The sequence below is a fragment of the Humulus lupulus genome, chromosome 1, assembly GCF_963169125.1.
Source record: "Humulus lupulus chromosome 1, drHumLupu1.1, whole genome shotgun sequence".
NCBI lineage: Eukaryota > Viridiplantae > Streptophyta > Magnoliopsida > Rosales > Cannabaceae > Humulus > Humulus lupulus.
In genome coordinates, this window is record NC_084793.1 from 9,991,669 (window position 1) to 10,013,830 (window position 22,162).

Sequence of the window (22,162 nt, forward strand, 5' to 3'; positions counted from 1 at the left end):
GGCATTAGAGGGTAACGGGATGTGAAATATTGGTGTTTGAGAATTTTGAGATTAGCGGGAATTGGGAAGCGTTAATTATCATTAACGGTGTAGGTGGAAAATGTCAAAAATGCCCTTGAGTTGGTTTTAGAAGCTTTATTATACCTAGGGGTATAATGGTCATTTGTGTTTAGGATATATATGATGTATGGATGGCTGGGAAAACAGAGTTTTGCTTCTTCTCCTTCCCGTAGGTTCAATTCTCTCTTCTTCCTCTTTGGAGTTTTGAGCTCAAGGTGTGGAAATAAGCTAGGAAACTTGGAGGTTGAGGTTGTAGACATAGTTCAGCCATTGGAGAGGGTTCAATACCAAGCTTGAGGTAAGCTTTGATCCTTATTTTTACTGGTTTTGCTCTGTTTTCATTCTTGGTTTTCAGCTCTTGAGTTAGGTGTGGAAAATTGGAATTAAAGGGAGTTCTTGAGGTGTTTTACTTGGGTTATGATGAGGGAGAGTTTTGAGTGTTGTTTAGGGGTGTTAATGGGTGTTTGAGAGAGGTTTGGGTGGTGTTTAAGTTGGGTTTGAAGGGTTGGTTCTAAGTGAAATCGTAGAGGAAGAAAAACAGGGGTTTTGGCTGAAATGGGCGTTGCGCCGCGGCATGGCCAGGGTGTGCCGCGGCCCTTGGGAGCTGCTGGGTTTAGCCGCCTCTGTTTGAGGGGCGGGCCGCGGCATGGCCAAGGAGGGCCGCGGCCCTTAAGGCATTTTTGGCCAAAGAGGGCTTTTTGGCTCGGGGATGCAAGCCTAACGCCTCGGGATTGAACCTACTACCCAGTTGAGTAGTGTTTGAGGTCCTGGAGGTTAGGTTTTGGTTTGGGAACCTTTTATTATTCATTTTATTGATGGAATCCCATGATTTGGTTATGACCAGGTAACCGCTAAAGGACCAAAAGGTTGATCGTTCTCAGGGTCATTCTTTTATTTGTTCTTGCTCGGACCAGAGGTAAGAAAACTGCACCCCAAGTGTGACATGCGTGGATATTCCTGAGACATGTTGAATGTGAGAATATGGACATGGATTGTATATGGAATGCTTAGCATATGTTGCTCATCTGTGCATGGCACTGACTTATTAGTCAGGTTTGACAAGGATGCTAGTATCACTGTGAAGCTGTGACTTATTAGTCAGGTTCGGCAGTGGTATTGGGCATTGGTCACGATGAGCTGACTTATTAGTCAGGACGGCTTTGGCGTGTGTCACGCAAGTCAGTAAGATTGGATCTAATCGATTATTAGCATTGAATGACTCAAGGAGCATTAATGTCTGACCGACCCTGAGGGTCGATGAACAAACAGAGCTTGGAGGCTAGTGGCTTACTCAGCAGCCACTCTCCCGCTAAAATCATGTGATGTTCATTTGATTGTTGAAAGCTTTATGTTCAGTATGATTATGATGATAATCATTTGATATTGTTATTGAGAAATGTTATGTTTTCTTGCTGGGCTTTGGCTCACGGGTGCTATGTGGTGCAGGTAAAGGGAAAGAAAAGCTCACCTAGCCTTGAGTGGAGAGCTGATGTGGTGGTGTGTACATATGCGGCCGCTTGACCGCCACGGTCATGGTGTTCTCAGAGGAACTAGGGGGTTTACCCTATTTTTGCCGCTTAGGTCGGCGGGAATGTAAATTTGAAACTGTAATGACCATTTTTGTACTGAGAACCACTTGTAAATGTTTTGTTTAGCTCTGCAGAGCAGTTTGTAATAAAATTCCCATTTCCTTTTCATTGGTTTTATGCCTTAACCCGTTAATTACACCTAGAGCACGTTTTTGACCAAAGGACTCAGGCAATGAGTCAAATTTCTGGTCCACCGTTCACCGTAACTGTTCTGGGGTAGCCAGGGCGTTACAACTTGGTATCAGAGCAATGCCAAGGTTAAGGTTCCTGTAGACTGGCTGGGCATGTACACACATCACTGAAGTCAAGCTCGACTCTTGGTTTGGTAACTCTTTATGTAGTTATGTGCATAACTGCTTAAATGTGGTGCAAATGCTTTACCTGTATGCATGAGTCACTGTGTTGGCCTTGTGTCCTTGAAATATTATGAACTGTTATATGATACATGCTGAGTGCTGAGAGCCATAAACATGTATCTGTTTGTGCATATTGAATGACTGTGGAATATGATAACTGTCTGCTTGTTCTTGGACCGTGAGGCGGCAAGAGGTTTAGTTATTACTACCTGACTGGCCGTATTGGTTATTATTGTTTCAGTAAGGTATCAGTGATAGAATGAACCCAGAACAAACAGACACTACAGCTGGCCAGAGTGGTCAGGGTCAGAATAATGATAACAGCCAGGGTCAAGAAAATGACCAATCTCAGATTCCACAGCCAGCACCTGCAAACTGGCAGTAGTTGTTTAATGATTTGCAGGCCATAGTGTTGAAACAGGGAGAGGAGCTTCGTCTCCTGAGGCAGCAGCAAGTGCCTGCAGTGGTTAATGTACCAGAGGCACCTTCTGTGTCAGTGCCAGTTATTGGGCAGCAGCTTGGGGTTGAAAACAGATTGGAACCTCTTTATGAGCGGTTCAAGAAACAGCAACCTCCAGTTTTTGAAGGCAGCGCTGATCCTATCAAAGCTGAGCAATGGATGAGCATGCTTACCACTATGCTTGACTTTATTAAAGTAGTGGGTAGTGAGAGGATGGCCTGTGCTGCCTATATGTTTCGGGAGGATGCCCGGATATGGTGGGAAGTGGTTGGTCAGACCAAAGATGTTAATCTCCTGAGTTGGGAGGAATTTCAGACCTTGTTTAATGAGAAGTACTATAACGATGCTATAAGAGCGGCGAAGGCCGATGAGTTTATGAGGCTACTTCAGGGAAGCTTATCAGTTACCGAGTATGCCTTAAGGTTTGATCGTTTATCAAAGTTTGCCAAAGAGCTGGTGCCCACTGATGGGACCAGGAGAGAGAGATTCCTCCAGGGGCTACAGCCCAGGTTAGCTCGTGACGTTCGCATCACCACTGTGGCAGGAGTTACTACTTATGCACAGGTGGTGGAGAAGGCACTTACAGCTGAAATTGCAGAAACTAAGATCTGGCGTGACAATGCAGCCAGAAGGGATTTTAGGAGGCCAGGTCCTCCATTTGTTGGTTCTGGTAGGGGTGTTGGCCCCAATGATCAGAAGAGGAAGGTTCCTGATACCTTCCCAGTTCCAGGTCCTGACAGGAGACCTCGTGGTATTACAATAGGTCGTCCTGGGGGCAGTGAAGCCTGGAAGACCCATCCTGAATGCCCTAGGTGCAAGAGGCGCCATTTGGGAGAGTGTAAAGCAAAGGCCTGCTTCTTGTGTGGAGTAGTGGGTCACCTTAAGAAAGATTGCCCTCGAGTAGGGAAAGAGGAATCCAGAAAGGTGGACAGCTCGACCCCAGCTCGAGTGTTCACGTTGACTCAAGCAGAAGCTGAGGCTTCCCCCTCAGTCGTTACAGGTCAGCTTCTTAGTGCAGGAACCCCTTATCATGTGTTAATTGATTCTGGTGCTACACATTCCTTTGTTGCTAGTAGCATTATTGATAGGTTGTGTAGACCTTGTGATTTCTATGTTGTGGGGTTTGGTACTTTATTACCCACTGGGGAGATAGTGGTATCCAGAAGATGGGTCAGATCTTTGCCAGTGACAGTAGAGGGCAGAGAGTTGTCAGTGGATTTGATAGAGTTAGTTATGACTGACTTTGATATGATACTGGGTATGGATTGGTTGGCAAAGTATGGGGAAACTATTGACTGCAGAAGGAAGATGGTCACCTTTGAGCCTGAAGGTGAGGATCCTTTTGTGTTTGTTGGTACTGTGCATGGACCCCGTATTCCTATGATTTCTGTGTTGAGGGCCAGGGATCTCTTGCAGAGAGGATGCATTGGATTCTTAGCCAGTGTGGTTGATACCACTCAGGTCGTGCCAGTGAGACCAGAGGATACTAGACTTGTATGTGAGTTTCTGGATGTGTTTCCAGAAGATTTGTCAGGGTTGCCACCACACAGGGAGATTGAGTTTGTTATAGAACTGGCACCAGGGACGGAGCCAGTGTCTAGAGCACCGTACAGAATGGCCCCAGCTGAGTTGAAAGAATTGAAAGTGCAGTTGCAAGAGCTGCTGGATATGGGTTTCATCAGACCTAGTTTCTCACCCTGGGGTGCGCCAATTCTGTTTGTAAAGAAGAAAGATGGTTCTCTGAGAATGTGTATAGATTACAGGGAACTGAATAAGCTGACAATTAAGAATAGGTATCCTTTGCCAAGGATAGATGATCTGTTTGATCAACTGCAAGGTATGAAGGTATTCTCTAAGATCGACCTTCGTTCTGGTTATCATCAGTTGAGGGTCAAGGAGGGAGATATACCGAAGACTACTTTTCGTACCAGGTATGGGCATTATGAGTTTCTAGTTATGTCATTTGGATTGACTAATGCCCCTGCTGCTTTCATGGATATGATGAACAGAGTGTTCAGGGATTACTTAGACCAGTTTGTGATCGTCTTCATCGATGATATTCTGGTATATTCTCAGACGGAATTAGAGCATGAGCAGCATCTGAGGTTGGTTCTACAGAGACTGAGAGAACACAGGTTGTTTGCTAAATTCAAGAAGTGTGAGTTCTGGTTGTCTCAGGTATCCTTTCTTGGACATATTGTCAGTAAGGAGGGGATTAAGGTAGATCCAGCAAAGATCGAAGCGGTCAGAGACTGGCTAAGGCCAAAGAATGCTTCTGAGGTTAGAAGTTTCCTTGGATTGGCAGGTTATTACAGGCGGTTCGTGGAAGGGTTCTCAAAGATTGCTAGTGTTTTGACTGAGCTGACACGCAAGGGCCAGAAGTTTGTGTGGTCAGATAAGTGTGAGAACAGCTTCCAGGAACTGAAGCAGAGATTGATTACAGCTCCGATTCTGAGTCTTCCGACAGATCAGGAGAAGTTTGTGATTTACTGTGATGCTTCTCATCAGGGTTTGGGCTGTGTTTTGATGCAATCAGAGAAGGTTATTGCCTATGCTTCTCGTCAGTTGAAAGAGTATGAAAAGAGGTATCCTACTCATGATCTGGAGTTGGCGGCTGTGGTTTTTGCCTTAAAGATATGGAGGCACTATCTCTATGGAGAGAAGTGTGAGATTTATACAGACCACAAGAGCCTGAAATACTTCTTCACCCAGAAAGACTTGAATATGAGGCAAAGGCGTTGGCTGGAGTTAGTAAAGGACTATGACTGTGAGATTTTGTATCACCCAGGGAAAGCCAACGTGGTAGCTGATGCCTTGAGCCGGAAGGGTCCGGGGCAGATTCATGGTATGAGGCTGATAGCCAGAGAGTTAGCAGATGATATGACCAGAGCTGGAATAGAGTTGCTGGTGGGCCAGTTAGCTAACATTAAGCTACAGTCTACATTGTTGGAAAGGATCAAAGAGGGTCAGTTGAGTGATCCTCAGCTGATCAAGATCAGGGAGGATGTTCTGGCTAGAGCATCCAGGGATTATACAGTGTCTGAGGTAGGTTTGTTGAGATACAAAGGGCAGATATGTGTACCGTTAGACACTGCATTGAGACGAGAGATTTTGGATGAATCTCATACTACACCTTACTCTTTGCATCCAGGCACCGCGAAGATGTATCAGGATGTGAGATCGTTATATTGGTGGCCGGGGATGAAGAGAGATGTAGTAGAGTATGTGGCTAAGTGCTTGACATGTCAGCAGGTCAAGGCTGAGCATCAGAGGCCGGCAGGGTCACTGCAGCCTCTGGATATTCCTGAGTGGAAGTGGGAAGACATCACGATGGATTTTGTGGTGGGCTTGCCCAGGACTACTGGTCAGCATGATTTTATTTGGGTGATGGTGGATCGCTACACCAAGTCGGCTCACTTTCTGCCAGTGAGGACTATATTTACAGTTGATCAGTATGCAGATCTCTATGTGAGAGAGATCGTGCGGCTCCATGGTGCACCTAGGTCGATCGTGTCAGATCGGGACCCCACTTTTACTTCCAAGTTTTGGGGGAGTTTGCAGAAAGCCATGGGGACAAAGTTAAAGTTCAGTACAGCTTATCATCCTCAGACAGATGGGAAATCTGATAGGACGATTCAGATTTTGGAGGACATGCTGAGAGCATGTGTACTGGATTTCGGTGGTTCTTGGAGTAAGTATTTGCCTTTGATAGAATTCTCCTACAACAACAGTTACCAATCTACCATTGGAGTAGCACCTTATGAGATGCTATATGGTAGGAAGTGCAGATCTCCCATTCATTGGGATGAGACAGGAGAAAGGAGATACTTAGGTCCTGACGCAGTTCAGAGGACCAGTGAGGCTATAGAGAAGATTAGAGCTAGAATGCTTGCTTCTCAGAGCAGACAGAAGAGCTATGCAGATCCCAAGCGCAGGAACGTGGAGTTCCAGGTAGGGGACTAAGTTTTCCTCAGAGTCTCGCCATGGAAAGGGGTGAGAAGGTTTGGGAAAAAAGGCAAGCTGAGTCCTAGATTTGTAGGTCCATTTGAGATCCTGGAGAGGATTGGTCAAGTGGCTTACAGGTTGGCTTTGCCTCCGGCGTTGTCTGCCGTGCATAATGTATTCCATGTATCAGCTCATTGGAGGTATGTATCTGATGTGGGCCATATTCTGAGTTATGAAGATCTGGAGCTTGAGCCAGATCTCTCCTTTGAGGAGCAGCCAGTTCAGATACTTGATAGAAAGGACAAGGTCCTCAGGAATAAGACAATACCTTTGGTTAAGGTATTGTGGAGGAACAGCAAGGTCGAAGAGGCGACCTGGGAGCTGGAGTCAGATATGCAGAGTCAATATCCCGAGCTGTTCAGGTAAATTTCGGGGACGAAATTTCAGTAAGGAGGGGATAGTTGTAATGCCCCGAATTCTCCGATGTATTTTAACGGCGTGAACAGTAGGCCGGGAGGGCCATACTTGTTTAATTATGTTATTAAATGATAAAATGCATGTATGTATTGATTATATTATGATATGACGTGAAATGCATGCATGTGAGTCCATATTTCTTTATACAGGGGTGTGATGGTAATTTGGCCCGTTGAGGGTAAATTGATTATTTATTCACATGTTGGTGATATAATTTGAGACCACATTATGATGTGGGTTTGTTCGAGCCATTTGGCATGAGACGATCAAGGAAATGTTAAATGTCGGTTTGGTCATAAAAGTCTTAAGCTCGGGGCTCGGGGTGAGTCTCGGGGTGTTTTAATGATTAGAGTGTTACCGGGCATTAGAGGGTAACGGGATGTGAAATATTGGTGTTTGAGAATTTTGAGATTAGCGGGAATTGGGAAGCGTTAATTATCATTAACGGTGTAGGTGGAAAATGTCAAAAATGCCCTTGAGTTGGTTTTAGAAGCTTTATTATACCTAGGGGTATAATGGTCATTTGTGTTTAGGATATATATGATGTATGGATGGCTGGGAAAACAGAGTTTTGCTTCTTCTCCTTCCCGTAGGTTCAATTCTCTCTTCTTCCTCTTTGGAGTTTTGAGCTCAAGGTGTGGAAATAAGCTAGGAAACTTGGAGGTTGAGGTTGTAGACATAGTTCAGCCATTGGAGAGGGTTCAATACCAAGCTTGAGGTAAGCTTTGATCCTTATTTTTACTGGTTTTGCTCTGTTTTCATTCTTGGTTTTCAGCTCTTGAGTTAGGTGTGGAAAATTGGAATTAAAGGGAGTTCTTGAGGTGTTTTACTTGGGTTATGATGAGGGAGAGTTTTGAGTGTTGTTTAGGGGTGTTAATGGGTGTTTGAGAGAGGTTTGGGTGGTGTTTAAGTTGGGTTTGAAGGGTTGGTTCTAAGTGAAATCGTAGAGGAAGAAAAACAGGGGTTTTGGCTGAAATGGGCGTTGCGCCGCGGCATGGCCAGGGTGTGCCGCGGCCCTTGGGAGCTGCTGGGTTTAGCCGCCTCTGTTTGAGGGGCGGGCCGCGGCATGGCCAAGGAGGGCCGCGGCCCTTAAGGCATTTTTGGCCAAAGAGGGCTTTTTGGCTCGGGGATGCAAGCCTAACGCCTCGGGATTGAACCTACTACCCAGTTGAGTAGTGTTTGAGGTCCTGGAGGTTAGGTTTTGGTTTGGGAACCTTTTATTATTCATTTTATTGATGGAATCCCATGATTTGGTTATGACCAGGTAACCGCTAAAGGACCAAAAGGTTGATCGTTCTCAGGGTCATTCTTTTATTTGTTCTTGCTCGGACCAGAGGTAAGAAAACTGCACCCCAAGTGTGACATGCGTGGATATTCCTGAGACATGTTGAATGTGAGAATATGGACATGGATTGTATATGGAATGCTTAGCATATGTTGCTCATCTGTGCATGGCACTGACTTATTAGTCAGGTTTGACAAGGATGCTAGTATCACTGTGAAGCTGTGACTTATTAGTCAGGTTCGGCAGTGGTATTGGGCATTGGTCACGATGAGCTGACTTATTAGTCAGGACGGCTTTGGCGTGTGTCACGCAAGTCAGTAAGATTGGATCTAATCGATTATTAGCATTGAATGACTCAAGGAGCATTAATGCCTGACCGACCCTGAGGGTCGATGAACAAACAGAGCTTGGAGGCTAGTGGCTTACTCAGCAGCCACTCTCCCGCTAAAATCATGTGATGTTCATTTGCTTGTTGAAAGCTTTATGTTCAGTATGATTATGATGATAATCATTTGATATTGTTATTGAGAAATGTTATGTTTTCTTGCTGGGCTTTGGCTCATGGGTGCTATGTGGTGCAGGTAAAGGGAAAGAAAAGCTAACCTAGCCTTGAGTGGAGAGCTGATGTGGTGGTGTGTACATATGCGGCCGCTTGACCGCCACGGTCATGGTGTTCTCAGAGGAACTAGGGGGTTTACCCTATTTTTGCCGCTTAGGTCGGCGGGATTGTAAATTTGAAACTGTAATGACCATTTTTGTACTGAGAACCACTTGTAAATGTTTTGTTTAGCTCTGCAGAGCAGTTTGTAATAAAATTTCCATTTCCTTTTCATTGGTTTTATGCCTTAACCCGTTAATTACACCTAGAGCACGTTTTTGACCAAAGGACTCAGGCAATGAGTCAAATTTCTGGTCCACCGTTCACCGTAACTGTTCTGGGGTAGCCAGGGCGTTACATCAGCTGAGGGAAAAGATGATTTACATGTTAGCACTTGGTCATATTTTGCTCTTGCCGAAATTGGAAGAGAAACTAGAAGGAAAAGGAAAACTAAGGGCAAGAAAAAGAAAAGAGGGGAGCTGAAATTGGGAAACTTAGGAGGAGAATCAAGAGGTTTGAGGCAACTAAAATCAAGTATAGGCTAAGACTTGTTCAGAGGTAAGAGTTTATCCCCTATTTTGCTAAGTTTCAAGCTTGATTTTAGAAAGTAAGAATGAAAATTGAAAGAGAGTTGTGGCTGGTTTTGTATGGGAATTCAGCTTGGTAATCCAGAGGAATTGACTTAAAGCTGGAATTGGAGGGAGTTCAGAGTTGAATTATTGATTGAGGTAAGGGTTCTAAGCATCTTTGAATTTTCGTTTCTGATGTGGTTTATGAATATTGAGGCATGGTTTACATTTTTCAAGCCTTGGTTTAAGTTTTAAAAGCTATGGTTTAAGTTTCTGAAATTTGAAACCAAAGTGTGGATTTTGGGTGTGATTGTGTGATTGAGCTTGTTGTCGGTGTTTATAGGCTGTTAGATGGTTCATTTGTGGTTTTAAATTGGTTTTTGGGTTTAGGTATGTGTTAGGGTTGAATTGAAAGTGTTTTGGCTCGGGGAAATGCAGGGGAAAACCCAGAAATCTGGGTTCGCGAAGGGGCGCCGCGGCCCTGTTCTTTGGTGTCGCGGCGCAAGGCTGCATCAGGAGCTGGGGGACTTTCTGGGCGCCGCGGCCCTCAATGGGTAGTGCCGCGGCGTTAGGCTATTTTTCAGGACAGGGAAATTTTGCATTTTTGGACATTGGTCCCGGGGGCTCAGGGGATGTTTCTGTTATGTTGCTTTGGGAAATTGGAGGTCACGAGAGTATGGGATTGGTCCCGAGAAGTGGTTTTGGATTGGTTAGTATTAAAGAGTGTTTTTTTTATGTGTTGTGACTAGGTTTTCAGAGAGGCTCGGGTTAGAGGACCGTGCTTGTGACTTTGGTGCATTGAGAAGCTCGAGATACAGGTAAGAAAACTGTAGTACCCGTAGAGCAGGGAATGGGCCCATAATGTTGTTGTTGGGCACGACCCTGGATTGAATTATATGTTAGGGCATAGCCCTTGATTAAGCTGTTATATGTTTGAATGTTGTTTGAGTTATGCTATATGTGGTTATAGTTGAATAAACGGCAAAGGGCCGAGAATGGCGAAGGCCGAGAACGACAGTGGGGCCGAGAGTAACATTTGGCACGCGAAGTGCATATCACTAGGGTGAGACCCCAATGGAAACATGGGATATCCTTACGGTGAGGACCGAGATCCCATACTTTGGTAATGCTTCTGGGACGGCATGGCCGTATATGTTTAGTCTGATGTATTATCTGATATAATGGTTATATAATATGCATATGTTATGTGCTGTGAGAGTTTTCTTGCTGTGCTTCGGCTCACGGGTGCTTTGTGTTGCAGGTAAGGGCAAAGAAAAAGTCAACCAGCCATGAGTACGGAGAGCGTGAAGCGGCGCGTACATGTTTGGCCTGCCCGACTGCTTTGGTTGAGGGCATTTTGAGAATTGGCTATATTAAACTGTGATTTTGATGGTTAATTATCTGTAAATCTATTTTGAGTTGTAAATATTTTATAAACCACATTTTGGGATCCCAAATGTAAGACACTTGAAATTTTCAAACGAAATAGAGTATTTTCAAAGATTACAGCCTTGACTTTTGTTTAAACACACTTTTGTTCTAAAAACCTTGTTTAGCGAGTTAATTGCACATTGTAAACTCACTTAGTAACGACTCTAAGGTAGTAGGGTGTTACACTTCTGTTTTGTTAAATGATAATTCGGACCCAGTGTTTTACAAAATTGATCAAAATAGTACCCTTGACTCAATTTTGATCAAAATATTTTCAATTATAAGATCAATTCTCGGGTCGTTAGTGATGCAGTGAGTTTAGAGAAGTGGAGAAAGTGGTCGAGGAGCTAAAAATGAAATATTATATTTGAATTTTTTTTACCAAAATTGGGTATAGAGTACTAATTTGACCCAACGAGGTCTGAATTGTCATTTAACAAAACACACCGATCGCGTATTTGGAAAAAACACAAGGGCCAAACTGGTATTTTCTCATTAAAATATATTGAATAAATATGAGTATATTAATGCACTTATAGCACTCACAATGAATGGGGGTAAATTATAGCTATTTTTTGAAAATATTGAGAAAAATGGTAAAAATGAGATTCTAAAGGGTGAACTAAATTTAAGTTATTTTACACATTTGTTACCTTAATGAATATTATTACTCCACATGTAGAGACAACTACTCATTGAGTTAAAATTATTTTATTATTTTTTCTTTCTTTCTCTAACTATATTAATTATATTTTATTTTATTTGTTTTTCTCTCTCTTTTTTTAGTATTTTAATGAATAAAACAATATTTAAATAATGTAAAGAAAATATAGAAAAAAAAAGAAAAATTTATGTATGATGTAAATTAGAAAAAGTATGGTTTAAGTGATGTATTTGAAAAAAATAGAATAGAGCAAGTGTGCTCTTATAATAATGAATTACTTTATTTATTATAAATTAGTTTTAAGATAGGAATCTATGAATTTCTCCCTATAGTTAGTGTATAATAAATGCAACCAATCTATAACTCTCACAATTAAAACAAGCAGCATATGGTAGTTTTGTTTTGTTTCATTTTGTATTTTTTTAATTGTGAATTCTTATTCTTCCACATCACATATCCCCTTAATAAATAAATAAATAATCCATATATATAACTTTTTCTTTGTAATATATATTTACTCGGGGCATCTCCAATGTAGCTCTATCCTTATCTTGAAATCACATTTTCCTTCATTTTGAAGTCAAAAACCATCTCCAATATAGCTTCAGCTCTTTCTTTAAAATAAAGAAATCTATTATTCATCGTCAATAATAGAGACACTACTATTTATTTTAAGTCAACCATTAATGTCTAAAACACTTTTAATAATTTTGTTTAACTACATATATATCTTCTTAATTAAAATATAGAATACAAAAATTAATAACATTATCAAATTTAAAATACCTAATGAAATCAACAACAATTAAAAAACAACTATAACATAACATTAGTGTATAATTGCTATCATTATTGTCATTTTTTAATATTAAATGTCATCTTTTATTTTTCTTAAAAAGGTAATATTCAATTTTTATAATATAACAATTTAAATTAAGTGCAAATTTATAATATTTTGTATTTTTTATTAATTCATATATAACTATTATTACTTAATTGTCTTTATTAATATCAATACTTAAATAACATTAACATTTTATTAGTTAAATTATTTTTTGATGATTAAAAAGAATAAAAAAAGAGAATATTTTTATTTGAAGTAAAATTTGTAGTGATTAGAGATGACCTCAATATTATTGGAAGACTTCATCGTCACTACAAGAAAATAAGAGTTTTATGACTTTATTTGGGAGACATTGGAAGTCTACAATGTTTCCCAACTGGGAGACGTTGTTGCTAGGGTCATTGTAGGTATATATATCCCACGTCTCCCATTGGGAGAGGTTGAAAGTCAAACGTTGACTTTCAACCTCTCCCAATGGGAGATGTGGAAAGTGACTCACCTCTCCCAATGGGAGACGTTGGATGTCTCCTAGGGACTTCCCAGAGACATCCAATGTCTCCCATTGAGAGAGGTGAGTCACTTCCCACGTCTCCCAGTAGGAGACATTGAAAGTCTCCCACATTTAAAAAAAATAAATTTATAATTAATATTATTTTAATTTGATTTAATAATTAATTAAATTGAAATTATTTTAATTTAAATTGAAATTATTTTAATCTAAATTTAAATTGATTTAATAATCAATTAAATTGAAAGAAAAAAAAAATATTTGTTAGACATATACAAGAAATACAATATTTGTTGGAGCAATCGAAGCTATCTCCCCATGGTAATACCAAATTGTGTAACTCTTGTCCATCCCATTGAAATATAAGTGTTCTTTAATCTTTTTAAGATCCATCTTTTTAACATTTCTACACTTAAGACATGGACAATAAGTAAAATTTGGGTCTTTCACATTTTCCGAATAAAACCTTAAGAACAAATCGACCACGTTCCTATATTCCGCAGATAACTTATTCGCTGACATCCACTGTTTATCCATATATTCTCCAATGTCTATGGAAAAGAAAAGAAACAACACTAAATAAGCACGTGATAAAGTTGTATGTCTATATAAAACTAATTGTTTATTATCCTAGATAAAATCGGGCAGCATTTCCCCTATAATAGTGACATAATCATCTGCATGTGAATAACAAAACAAACAATTCAAACAACATACAATACGTTTCTTCCTTATAGGATGTCTATATTAAACTAATTATTTATTATTCTAGATAAAATCGGGCAGCATTTCCCCTATAATAGTAACCTAACCATCTGCATGTGAATAGTAAAACAAACAATTCAAACAACATACAATAAGTTTCTTCCTTATAGCTTCGCAGCACACAATTTTAATCTCAGAACCTACTTCACTAAAACACACAAGTTCTCAACCTTCCGTTATCATCACAGCACACAATTTTAATCTCAGAACCTACTTCACTATGGATGAATATTTAAGATATTCAAACTCCTCTAACATTTGTTTAATAATATTAAAAGTAGAAGTAAGAGAATATATATGTACCTCTTGCAATTAATAATCCAAAAGCTAGCAAAATTACTTCACTTAGTAATCAAATTCGCTATTAAATCCACAAACCAATAAAATTAAATTAATAAATAATAAATAAAATATCACTAAATATCTAGCAATATATAACATATTATTGTAATATTAGAAATTTAATTACCTCAAATGTGTGATTGATATAGGAATTTTGATGCAAAATACTCTCTAAAATCTCACCACCAAAATCACAACCTATGAAATTAAATTAATTAATATGTTAAACATTACTAAACAAATATCACTAAATATCTAATAATAGTAAATGATATTGGTAAACAAATAAAAAAAAAACCAATGCGCCACTAATTATAACCTAAACAAAAAATCAATAAAAAATTTCATAACCTGAAAACTTAATAATCAACAAAAACATAAAAAATTTCATATATTTTTATTTTATAAATTATTTAATAAATTTATTTGAACATAACTATATATATATATAACAAAATAGTTACAATTTACAAAAACAAAGTTTAAATATATATAAAAAACATATCTAAATTTTGAAATAAAAAATGATAAAAATTTAAAAAAATCATGAACATATATACTCTAATGAAATCTATACAATGTGATAGGTTAAATTAAAAAAAAAAAAACTAAAATGACATAAATATAAAAAAAAAACTTCTATTAAAAACTAATCCTACAATGTATATAAAATAATGCATAAAAATGAAAAATTAACACAAATTCATGTATATTACTCATCCTAATACTAAACCTATGATTTTTTTACCAAATAATTAACTAAAAAGCAAGAAAATTAAAAAAACTTACCTTTAAAACCCTAAAAACGCAACCCCTTTCTCGTGTTTTTTGCTCTCGGTTTGTAGTCTTTGGTTCGAATGAGAGGAAGAAGAAGCATATTGGTGTTTAAATTAGCAGGGGGACATCCAACGTCTCCCACTGGGAGACGTGTCACGTGTCCCACGTCTCCCAGTGGGAGACGTTGGATGTACCCATGACCACTTCCCCAGCCTATTTCCAACGTCTTCCACCATTTTTAATGTCTTCCAATTGTAGCCATTAATATAAACTTTCAATGTTTTACACCATTAGACATTTAAAACCCTTGATTAGTTTTAATGTCTTACACCAATGGTGAAAGACATTGTAGGGAGTCATTGTATGTCAAATTTGTTGTAGTGCATGTAGCATGATTGTAGCACAAATTGATGTTACATCCTATTACATTAGTTTTAAAGGAATTAAATTCTTTTGCAAATTTAAAAAACATTATGCATGTCTACTCTATTAAAATTATTTTAAAATAATTTGTTTATTTTAAAGGAAGAAGTATGCATTACTATAATTAATTTTTTTCTTCACAAAACTAAAATCTACAAAGTAAAATTTAAAAATTATTTAGAGTATGTTTGATTGGGAGTAATAAAAATAAAATAATATGAAGAATTATGAGAACGAGAATAAAAACGAAATGAAATATACGTTAATTTAATATAAACAAAAATATTAAATTGTATTTTTTTTATCTTTTGGAATGCCATTGTTTTTCTATTTTTTTTTAAAGGAACTGTCATTCTATCAATAGAAAAATTATTTCATTTAAATTATATTTTAATACTTTAAAATACAACAAACAAATAAATAAAAATAAAAATTGATTAATTTTCTTCTCATTCCATTCTATTGCCTCAAAACAAACATAGTCTATTATTAAATCAAAGGCTAAAGTGTGGAGCTACTCAATAATGGAATGTTGTGTTGATTTTTTTTAATAGATGTTAATATATTTGGCATTGATTCATAGAACAAATCATGATTATATAGTAAAAATGGTATTTAAATATTGTAAATGTTAAATCTAAATGTAAAATGCATTTAGAAAAATGCAGTACATGACATTAACATTTCTACCTGCCCCAAGTTTTTTGACAAACAAGCTTGGCCAACAAGATTAGCTCATGCACGAAAAGCTCCCACGTGGTCAATTTTGAGCCACTCTTTTTAACATAATGTGTTTATTATGTTAAATTATTTGATGGGTTCTTGTTCCTTAATCCTTACTTTTAAAACAATGATATGTTTTTTATTAAAGCGTGACATCCTTCGTATTTTAAAATTTTTGGTTAAATTATTGTTGACGCTAAATTATAAATTTATTAGGTCGAAACAAGGTAGAATGTAATTTTGATTAATTTTATTTAAAAAATGTATTAATTATTTTTCTTAAGTTTTTATGATTGTTATAACTTTTAAATAAATAAATAATATTATATATAAAAGAATGTCATAAACATATTAAAACAAAATTAAACCAAAACAATGTTTATAATTTTTTTAAAAAATAATACGATAACATTTTAAATCACAAACTACACTATTTAAGATACAAAACTTTCTTGATATTATTCAAATCATATATCGATGATGGCAGAAAATATGTGTGTCATTAGATTATATAAAATACATTTTGAATGGTTGGATGAGAATCTTTTTACAAAATTATGTTAAAATACCATTTTACTCTTAGTATCCCCTTAGTAACTTGTAATCAGTTTGTGTGTTTTATTTCTTAATAGACCCCCCGAAAAGATCTATTATTCTTCATCTTCTCTCTTTCGCCATTATTATTGTTTGCCAAAAATTCTACCATTTGTAAAAAAAATTTGTTAAATAAAAATCTAATTAACCTATTGTCACATATATAGATAAAATTAATTAATGTTAAACATTCTACAATCTATAATTCTTTTTGTTTTTTTTTTAAATCTAATTAATTTTAATGTTAAATATATTAGCAAAAATAATTAATGTTCAAACATTTTACCATCTATAGTTCCTATTTTTTTTTAATAACTCATTCTACCGTATAATATATTCTCAAACCTAATTATTGCTCAACATTAAAGAAATAAAACAAAATTAAATCTGTCTAAAGAAACTTAATACACAACTCATATACACAATTATATTATATCAGTTTTAGTTACCTACTACTTATTTCGTGTACTCAACACATTATTTAAATTACTTAGCAGGAACACATTGTTTATGTTACTAGCTAGTATCATAAATATGTTCTAACTTCATATAAAATATGGACTATAAAACAATTAATTATACATATTTTTAAACATTGAAATATATTTTTACCTTGATTTTTTAAAGTCACATCACTTATATTTTCTAGAATACTATATCAAAAGCATATATATTTATATAAAAGATTCAAACAATACTCAACTCATATCACACTCCACCAAAAAGAATTTTCATATATATATATATATATATATTTACCCGATCCAATTTTTAAAGATTAAATTTCACTTTTTGTCCAGAAAGAAAGATTAAAATTCACTAACAATTTTAATTTTTTTTTTTTTTGGTGATTGGAATTTCTTAACTAAGTTTTTACTAGCTTAAAACAAAGAAAATTATTTTAAGTTTTACGAAAATTTTAAAATTTTCTTATATTTACTATTTTTAATTAAAAAATAATAATTGCATTAAAACATATTTTTGTGATTAGGATGTGTAAAAGTTTAGGAAGGATTAAATTATTAAAAAAAACGTTGTAAAGGACCAAATATCCAAAAAGACGAAAAAGTGGAGGGTAATAAATCAAAACAACCTTTTAAAAAGCATTGACCGACCGACGCGCATTCTGTGCTGGAACTGGAGAGTGGATTGTGAATTTGCGATGACCCAAATTTCTCTTTCTTCTTCAGCGATTTCACCATCTTCGCCATCTTCACCGATTAACGAAACCCAATCCCTAACCCTAACTCTAATTCCAGGCCTCCCCAACGACGTCGGAGCTCTGATCCTCTCCTTCATCTCCTACTCCTACCATGGCCGCCTCAAATGCATCTGCAGATCGTGGAGGCTCTTCCTCTCCTCCAAGGCCTTGATTTCACTACGCCATACCCACAGAAGCCTCTCCCACCTTCTTTGTATATTTCCGCAAGACCCTTCCGTGGCTTCCCCTTACCTCTTTGACCCCCAAAATCTCGCTTGGTGCCCTCTCCCTCCCATGCCCTGCAACCCTCACGTCTACGGACTATGTAATTTTACTTCTGTTGCCATCGGCCCTTACCTCTACGTTCTTGGAGGTTCGGTTTTCGATACTCGATCGTTCCCGCTGGACCGTCCGTCGCCGTCGTCTGCTGCTTTCCGGTTTGATTTTTATACATGGTCATGGGAACGCATATCGTCGATGCTGTCCCCACGCGGAAGCTTTGCGTGTGTGGCGCTGCCGAATTTGGGTCAGATTCTGGTCGCCGGTGGCGGGTCGCGCCACAAGCTGTTCGCCGCTGCCGGGAGTAGGATAAGCTCGGTTGAAATGTATGACATCAAGAGAGACGAGTGGGTTTCCCTTGATGGGTTACCGAGCTTTCGAGCGGGTTGCGTTGGATTCTTTGTTAAGGATGGGGAAGAGAGTGAGTTTTGGGTGATGGGTGGCTATGGCGAATCAAGGACGATATCTGGGGTGTTTCCTGTGGATGAATACTATAGAGACGCTGTTGTTATGGAAATGAAGAATGAAAATGGTGGTGGAAAGTGGCGGGAGGTTGGGGACATTTGGGATATTGGAGAGAGGATAAGGCTTGGGAAGATCGTTGTAGTTGAGAATGAGGATCACAGACGTCCTGGCGTCTATATGCTTGATGGGATTGACATTCTCAGGTTTGCATTTCAAAATCTGAATGCTTTCATTTTTGAGATTTGCTTTTAGTTTCGTTTACTATTGTCTGCTCTGATCTTTTCTCCTGATAATTGGTCCCAATTGCATGAAGTTAATAATTTTGTGTTATATAGCTTTAGCAATTTTTTTAGTTTTAACTGTTGCGAAGTTCACTATGAACATTTGCAGCATTATTCTTATAATTCATATTGTTAATTTTAAGCTAGAACCAGCAAGTACTCGTAAATTTGTTTGCGATTATATGTTGTATCATCTAAAATATTACCACTCTATTTAGCGTGCTTAATGCAATCTTGCTTCTTGCCTGTTTGTTGGCGGTGTCTAAATGAATCTACTCGGTACTTAGGCCCTTGGGTTCAGGGCAATAAGCTTCCTAATAACTCCCACTGGAAAGAGCTGTTGTCCAAATTGTATATGCAATTACTGCTCTGTTAACGAATATCATTGTGCTTTGACTGTTATAGAACGGAGATCTCTGATACAATAAGCTAGAAACTTAGGAGTCTTCATTGTTATGCAAAATGTTGTAACTCTGATTTTGATAAATTATCACTGTCGTTTTTTTTTGTCCTGCCGAAAACATAATTATTCTGAGAATTAATATTGATCATGGAATAGAAATTTTGACAGTATAGTTTAAAATGAAATTTAGTGAATCATAACTGAGTTAAGGAAATCAACCTGCAGGCTTTGTACTTCTTGTTAAATTGATCTAGGCTTTTGTCCTCTTCAAGTGTTAGTGCAGAGAGAGGTCTCAAGAAAGGGAAGTGGATGGGTTTAGGAGATTTTGGACCAAATTGACATTTTATTACCATTTTCTGGGTGACTTTTTAGCAAGTCACAAAAGTTATGACCTTTTGTACCTCTTTTTTGATATTCTATTTCTACGACGAGCTGCTACAATATCAGGGACCATTAAAAAAGGTAATAAAAGTTCTGACAGGACACCAATACTTTTTACTTATGCTAGAAGGAATCATAAGAAGAAGGGGGACCCAACTGAGCTGACACATAAGCTTAGTGTGGCTCACCAAATAGGCGGCTGGGGTGGATGGAACCACAACAGGATAGAATCACAACAGTGATTGGCTAGCCTTTGGGAATATTGTGGTAATTCCTTAGCTTAGCATAAGGAGTGTGCATTTTCTGTTACAGGTTAAGAGGAAATTGTAGCATTTAGCTGTAGAAAGACCATTTTTTTTTCTTTAACGTGGTGTAGGAGACCAGGATCTTGAATTCCTGGATTATCAATACAAACCCTCTGTTCTTCAAATTCTTTCTTTGTGTGTGGTTACTTTTCTGTGCACAATTTTATCAAGTTCATCCTTAAAAGTAGCATTTTTTGGACTATTCTAAAAAAGTCTCATTTGGTTAGGTAGTGGTTATGCCCATGGTTTGCTCCTATGAGGTCTCTGGTTCAATTCTTCATGGGGACCTACCTAATCTTTTGTTAGAGTTTTCAACTTTCCAAGAAAGGTGGTTTCAACAGGAGGACAAGTATAGAAAAAAAAAAAAAAGTCTCATTTTGGTTGGCTTAAGTTACTACTTAGGTCCAAATGAAGTAGATAAAAATGAGTTTGGGATGGCAAGGAGCCCAATGTCAGCATTAAATATTGAACCCCTAATAATAAAAAGAGCTTTGGAGTGAAAGCATGCAAAACATCTTCTATGTAGTTTTGTTGCAGCTTAGTGTTGATTATCTGACTAGGTCACCATGCTACTTTTTTTGTTGGTAACATACATGAAATGAGAAATGAATTAATGACCTCTTTCAAAGTATTATGATGGGATCTCCCACTTGCCCCTTCAGATTTCGTCGTCAGTACGAGATCCCAGGATCTCTCGCAAACTTGAGTTAATACCACAGCTGTTCTATATGATTAGATTGATTAGAGTTGCTTCTAACAAATCTTGCTTATTATTTATTATCATTCGAGGAAATTAATGGTTGAGTGATAGTCATTTTTATGGAAGCATGTAGTTGTGATGTTGGTTTAGTTGAATTTTATCTTAAAACTGGTGTCCTGTCAACTATGTTATCATATGTTTAAACATTTACGTATCTTAGCTTGATGAACTCCCTGGCATTTAGGCATTTATTTCTCTGTTTGTTGCTTCTTATCTTGTTCATATATTAAGTTCTGGTCAATAATGCATTGCAGATACGACATGGCTTCAAATCGTTGGCAGGAGGAGTCACGGGTCCCAAGAGAGGCGCGGTGCAACTTATCGTCGTTAGGATTTGTTGTGTTGGATGGTGAGTTGCTTGTAATTACCCTTAGGAAGGCTGTTGAGTCGGCAGACAGCCGAAGATCTTTGCGACAGCATAAGAAAACCAGAAGTTTGTACATTCAAATATACAATCCCAAGAAGAAGACATGGAGAAGTCTCACTACCAAGTCACCTTTCCTAAACAACTTGGATTTCAGTAATGCAGTTATGTGCAGCATTCGTATGTGAATTTCACTTCTATTCAATGCTTATCATTGATTGTGTTGGGTGCAGTGCAAGTATGGTAACAGTACCAGCAACTTGTGCGTACAGTTCTGTATATTGATTGCTACTCCAGAAGATTTTGTACAGATTATAAATATATCTATCTATATATTATTGTTATGGAATATGAAATAAATGCGTAGAATTATTCTAATCTTTTCCTCGTGTAAATAAATTATCAGATTTTTTTTTTGGGTTCTCCAAATGTAATAATAGTTAATAGTTTAGTGTGACATGATTATAAGTTGACGAAGGCTCTATTTCTAACTGTCAATTCAAGTGTGATTGGTCACATTTTTATATTTAGTTTTGCATGTTTATGAACTGAACATTTGCGATCCAGAGTGAAGATGTTTTTACCCACATATAATGGACGAAACCTTACATAATTGATTTCCAATCAACCAGTAGTTCCAAATGATTCTTTCGTTTCTCTGGGTTTTGTCTTTGTATGTGTTTTTTTTTGCTAAAATATATGTTTGGTTGGGTTGGGTGTAATACCAATGAAATCATTTCATTTTTTCGGTTGTTTGTATGTTTTTTAAAAGTGGAATGGTTATTTTACAGTGGTGGAATGTTTTTTAAAAGTGGAATGGTTATTTTACAGTGGTGGAATGGCTATTCCTTCTTCTAATGATTGGAAGAAATATCATTTCAATGTATAACTTATATTAATTTTTTTGCATTCATTGTCATCTTTTTATCTTATTTTCATTCCCATTCTTTTGTTTTTGTTACTCCTAACCAAACTAATTTTTACTTATTTTATTTATTTAAAACTTATTTTTTCATTATAAAGTAAGGATATTTGCGGCAAAAGTACTCATGTTATACAAAATATTACACTTAAATACCCAAATTATTTTTTTGACGACAAAAATACTAAGTTTAATTTTTACTTGCATTGTTAGTACTCACCATTAACTTTGCCGTTAGATGCAAGAGCATCTCTAATAAAATGCTATAAAAGTGGTGTATAACCATTTTTTAGGCCATCTTCATAAAATTGAACTCCAATGATGGTCTAAAATAGGAGCTTGATGCAAAATGACTCTTAATATTGTGTGAAAGTGTGAAAGTAAGTAATTG

General features: G+C 37.3%; 1 protein-coding gene across 1 annotated transcript; it reads left to right on the top strand.

The window, feature by feature from the left end:
- The first annotated feature begins 17,538 nt into the window (after window positions 1-17,538).
- Window positions 17,539-21,306, top strand: LOC133785353 (F-box/kelch-repeat protein OR23). Its single transcript, XM_062224604.1, has 2 exons — window positions 17,539-18,558; window positions 20,740-21,306. The coding sequence occupies exons 1-2, from the start codon at window positions 17,573-17,575 to the stop codon at window positions 21,035-21,037; spliced, it is 1,284 nt and encodes a 427-aa protein (XP_062080588.1). The 5' UTR covers window positions 17,539-17,572; the 3' UTR covers window positions 21,038-21,306.
- Window positions 21,307-22,162: the final 856 nt, after the last annotated feature.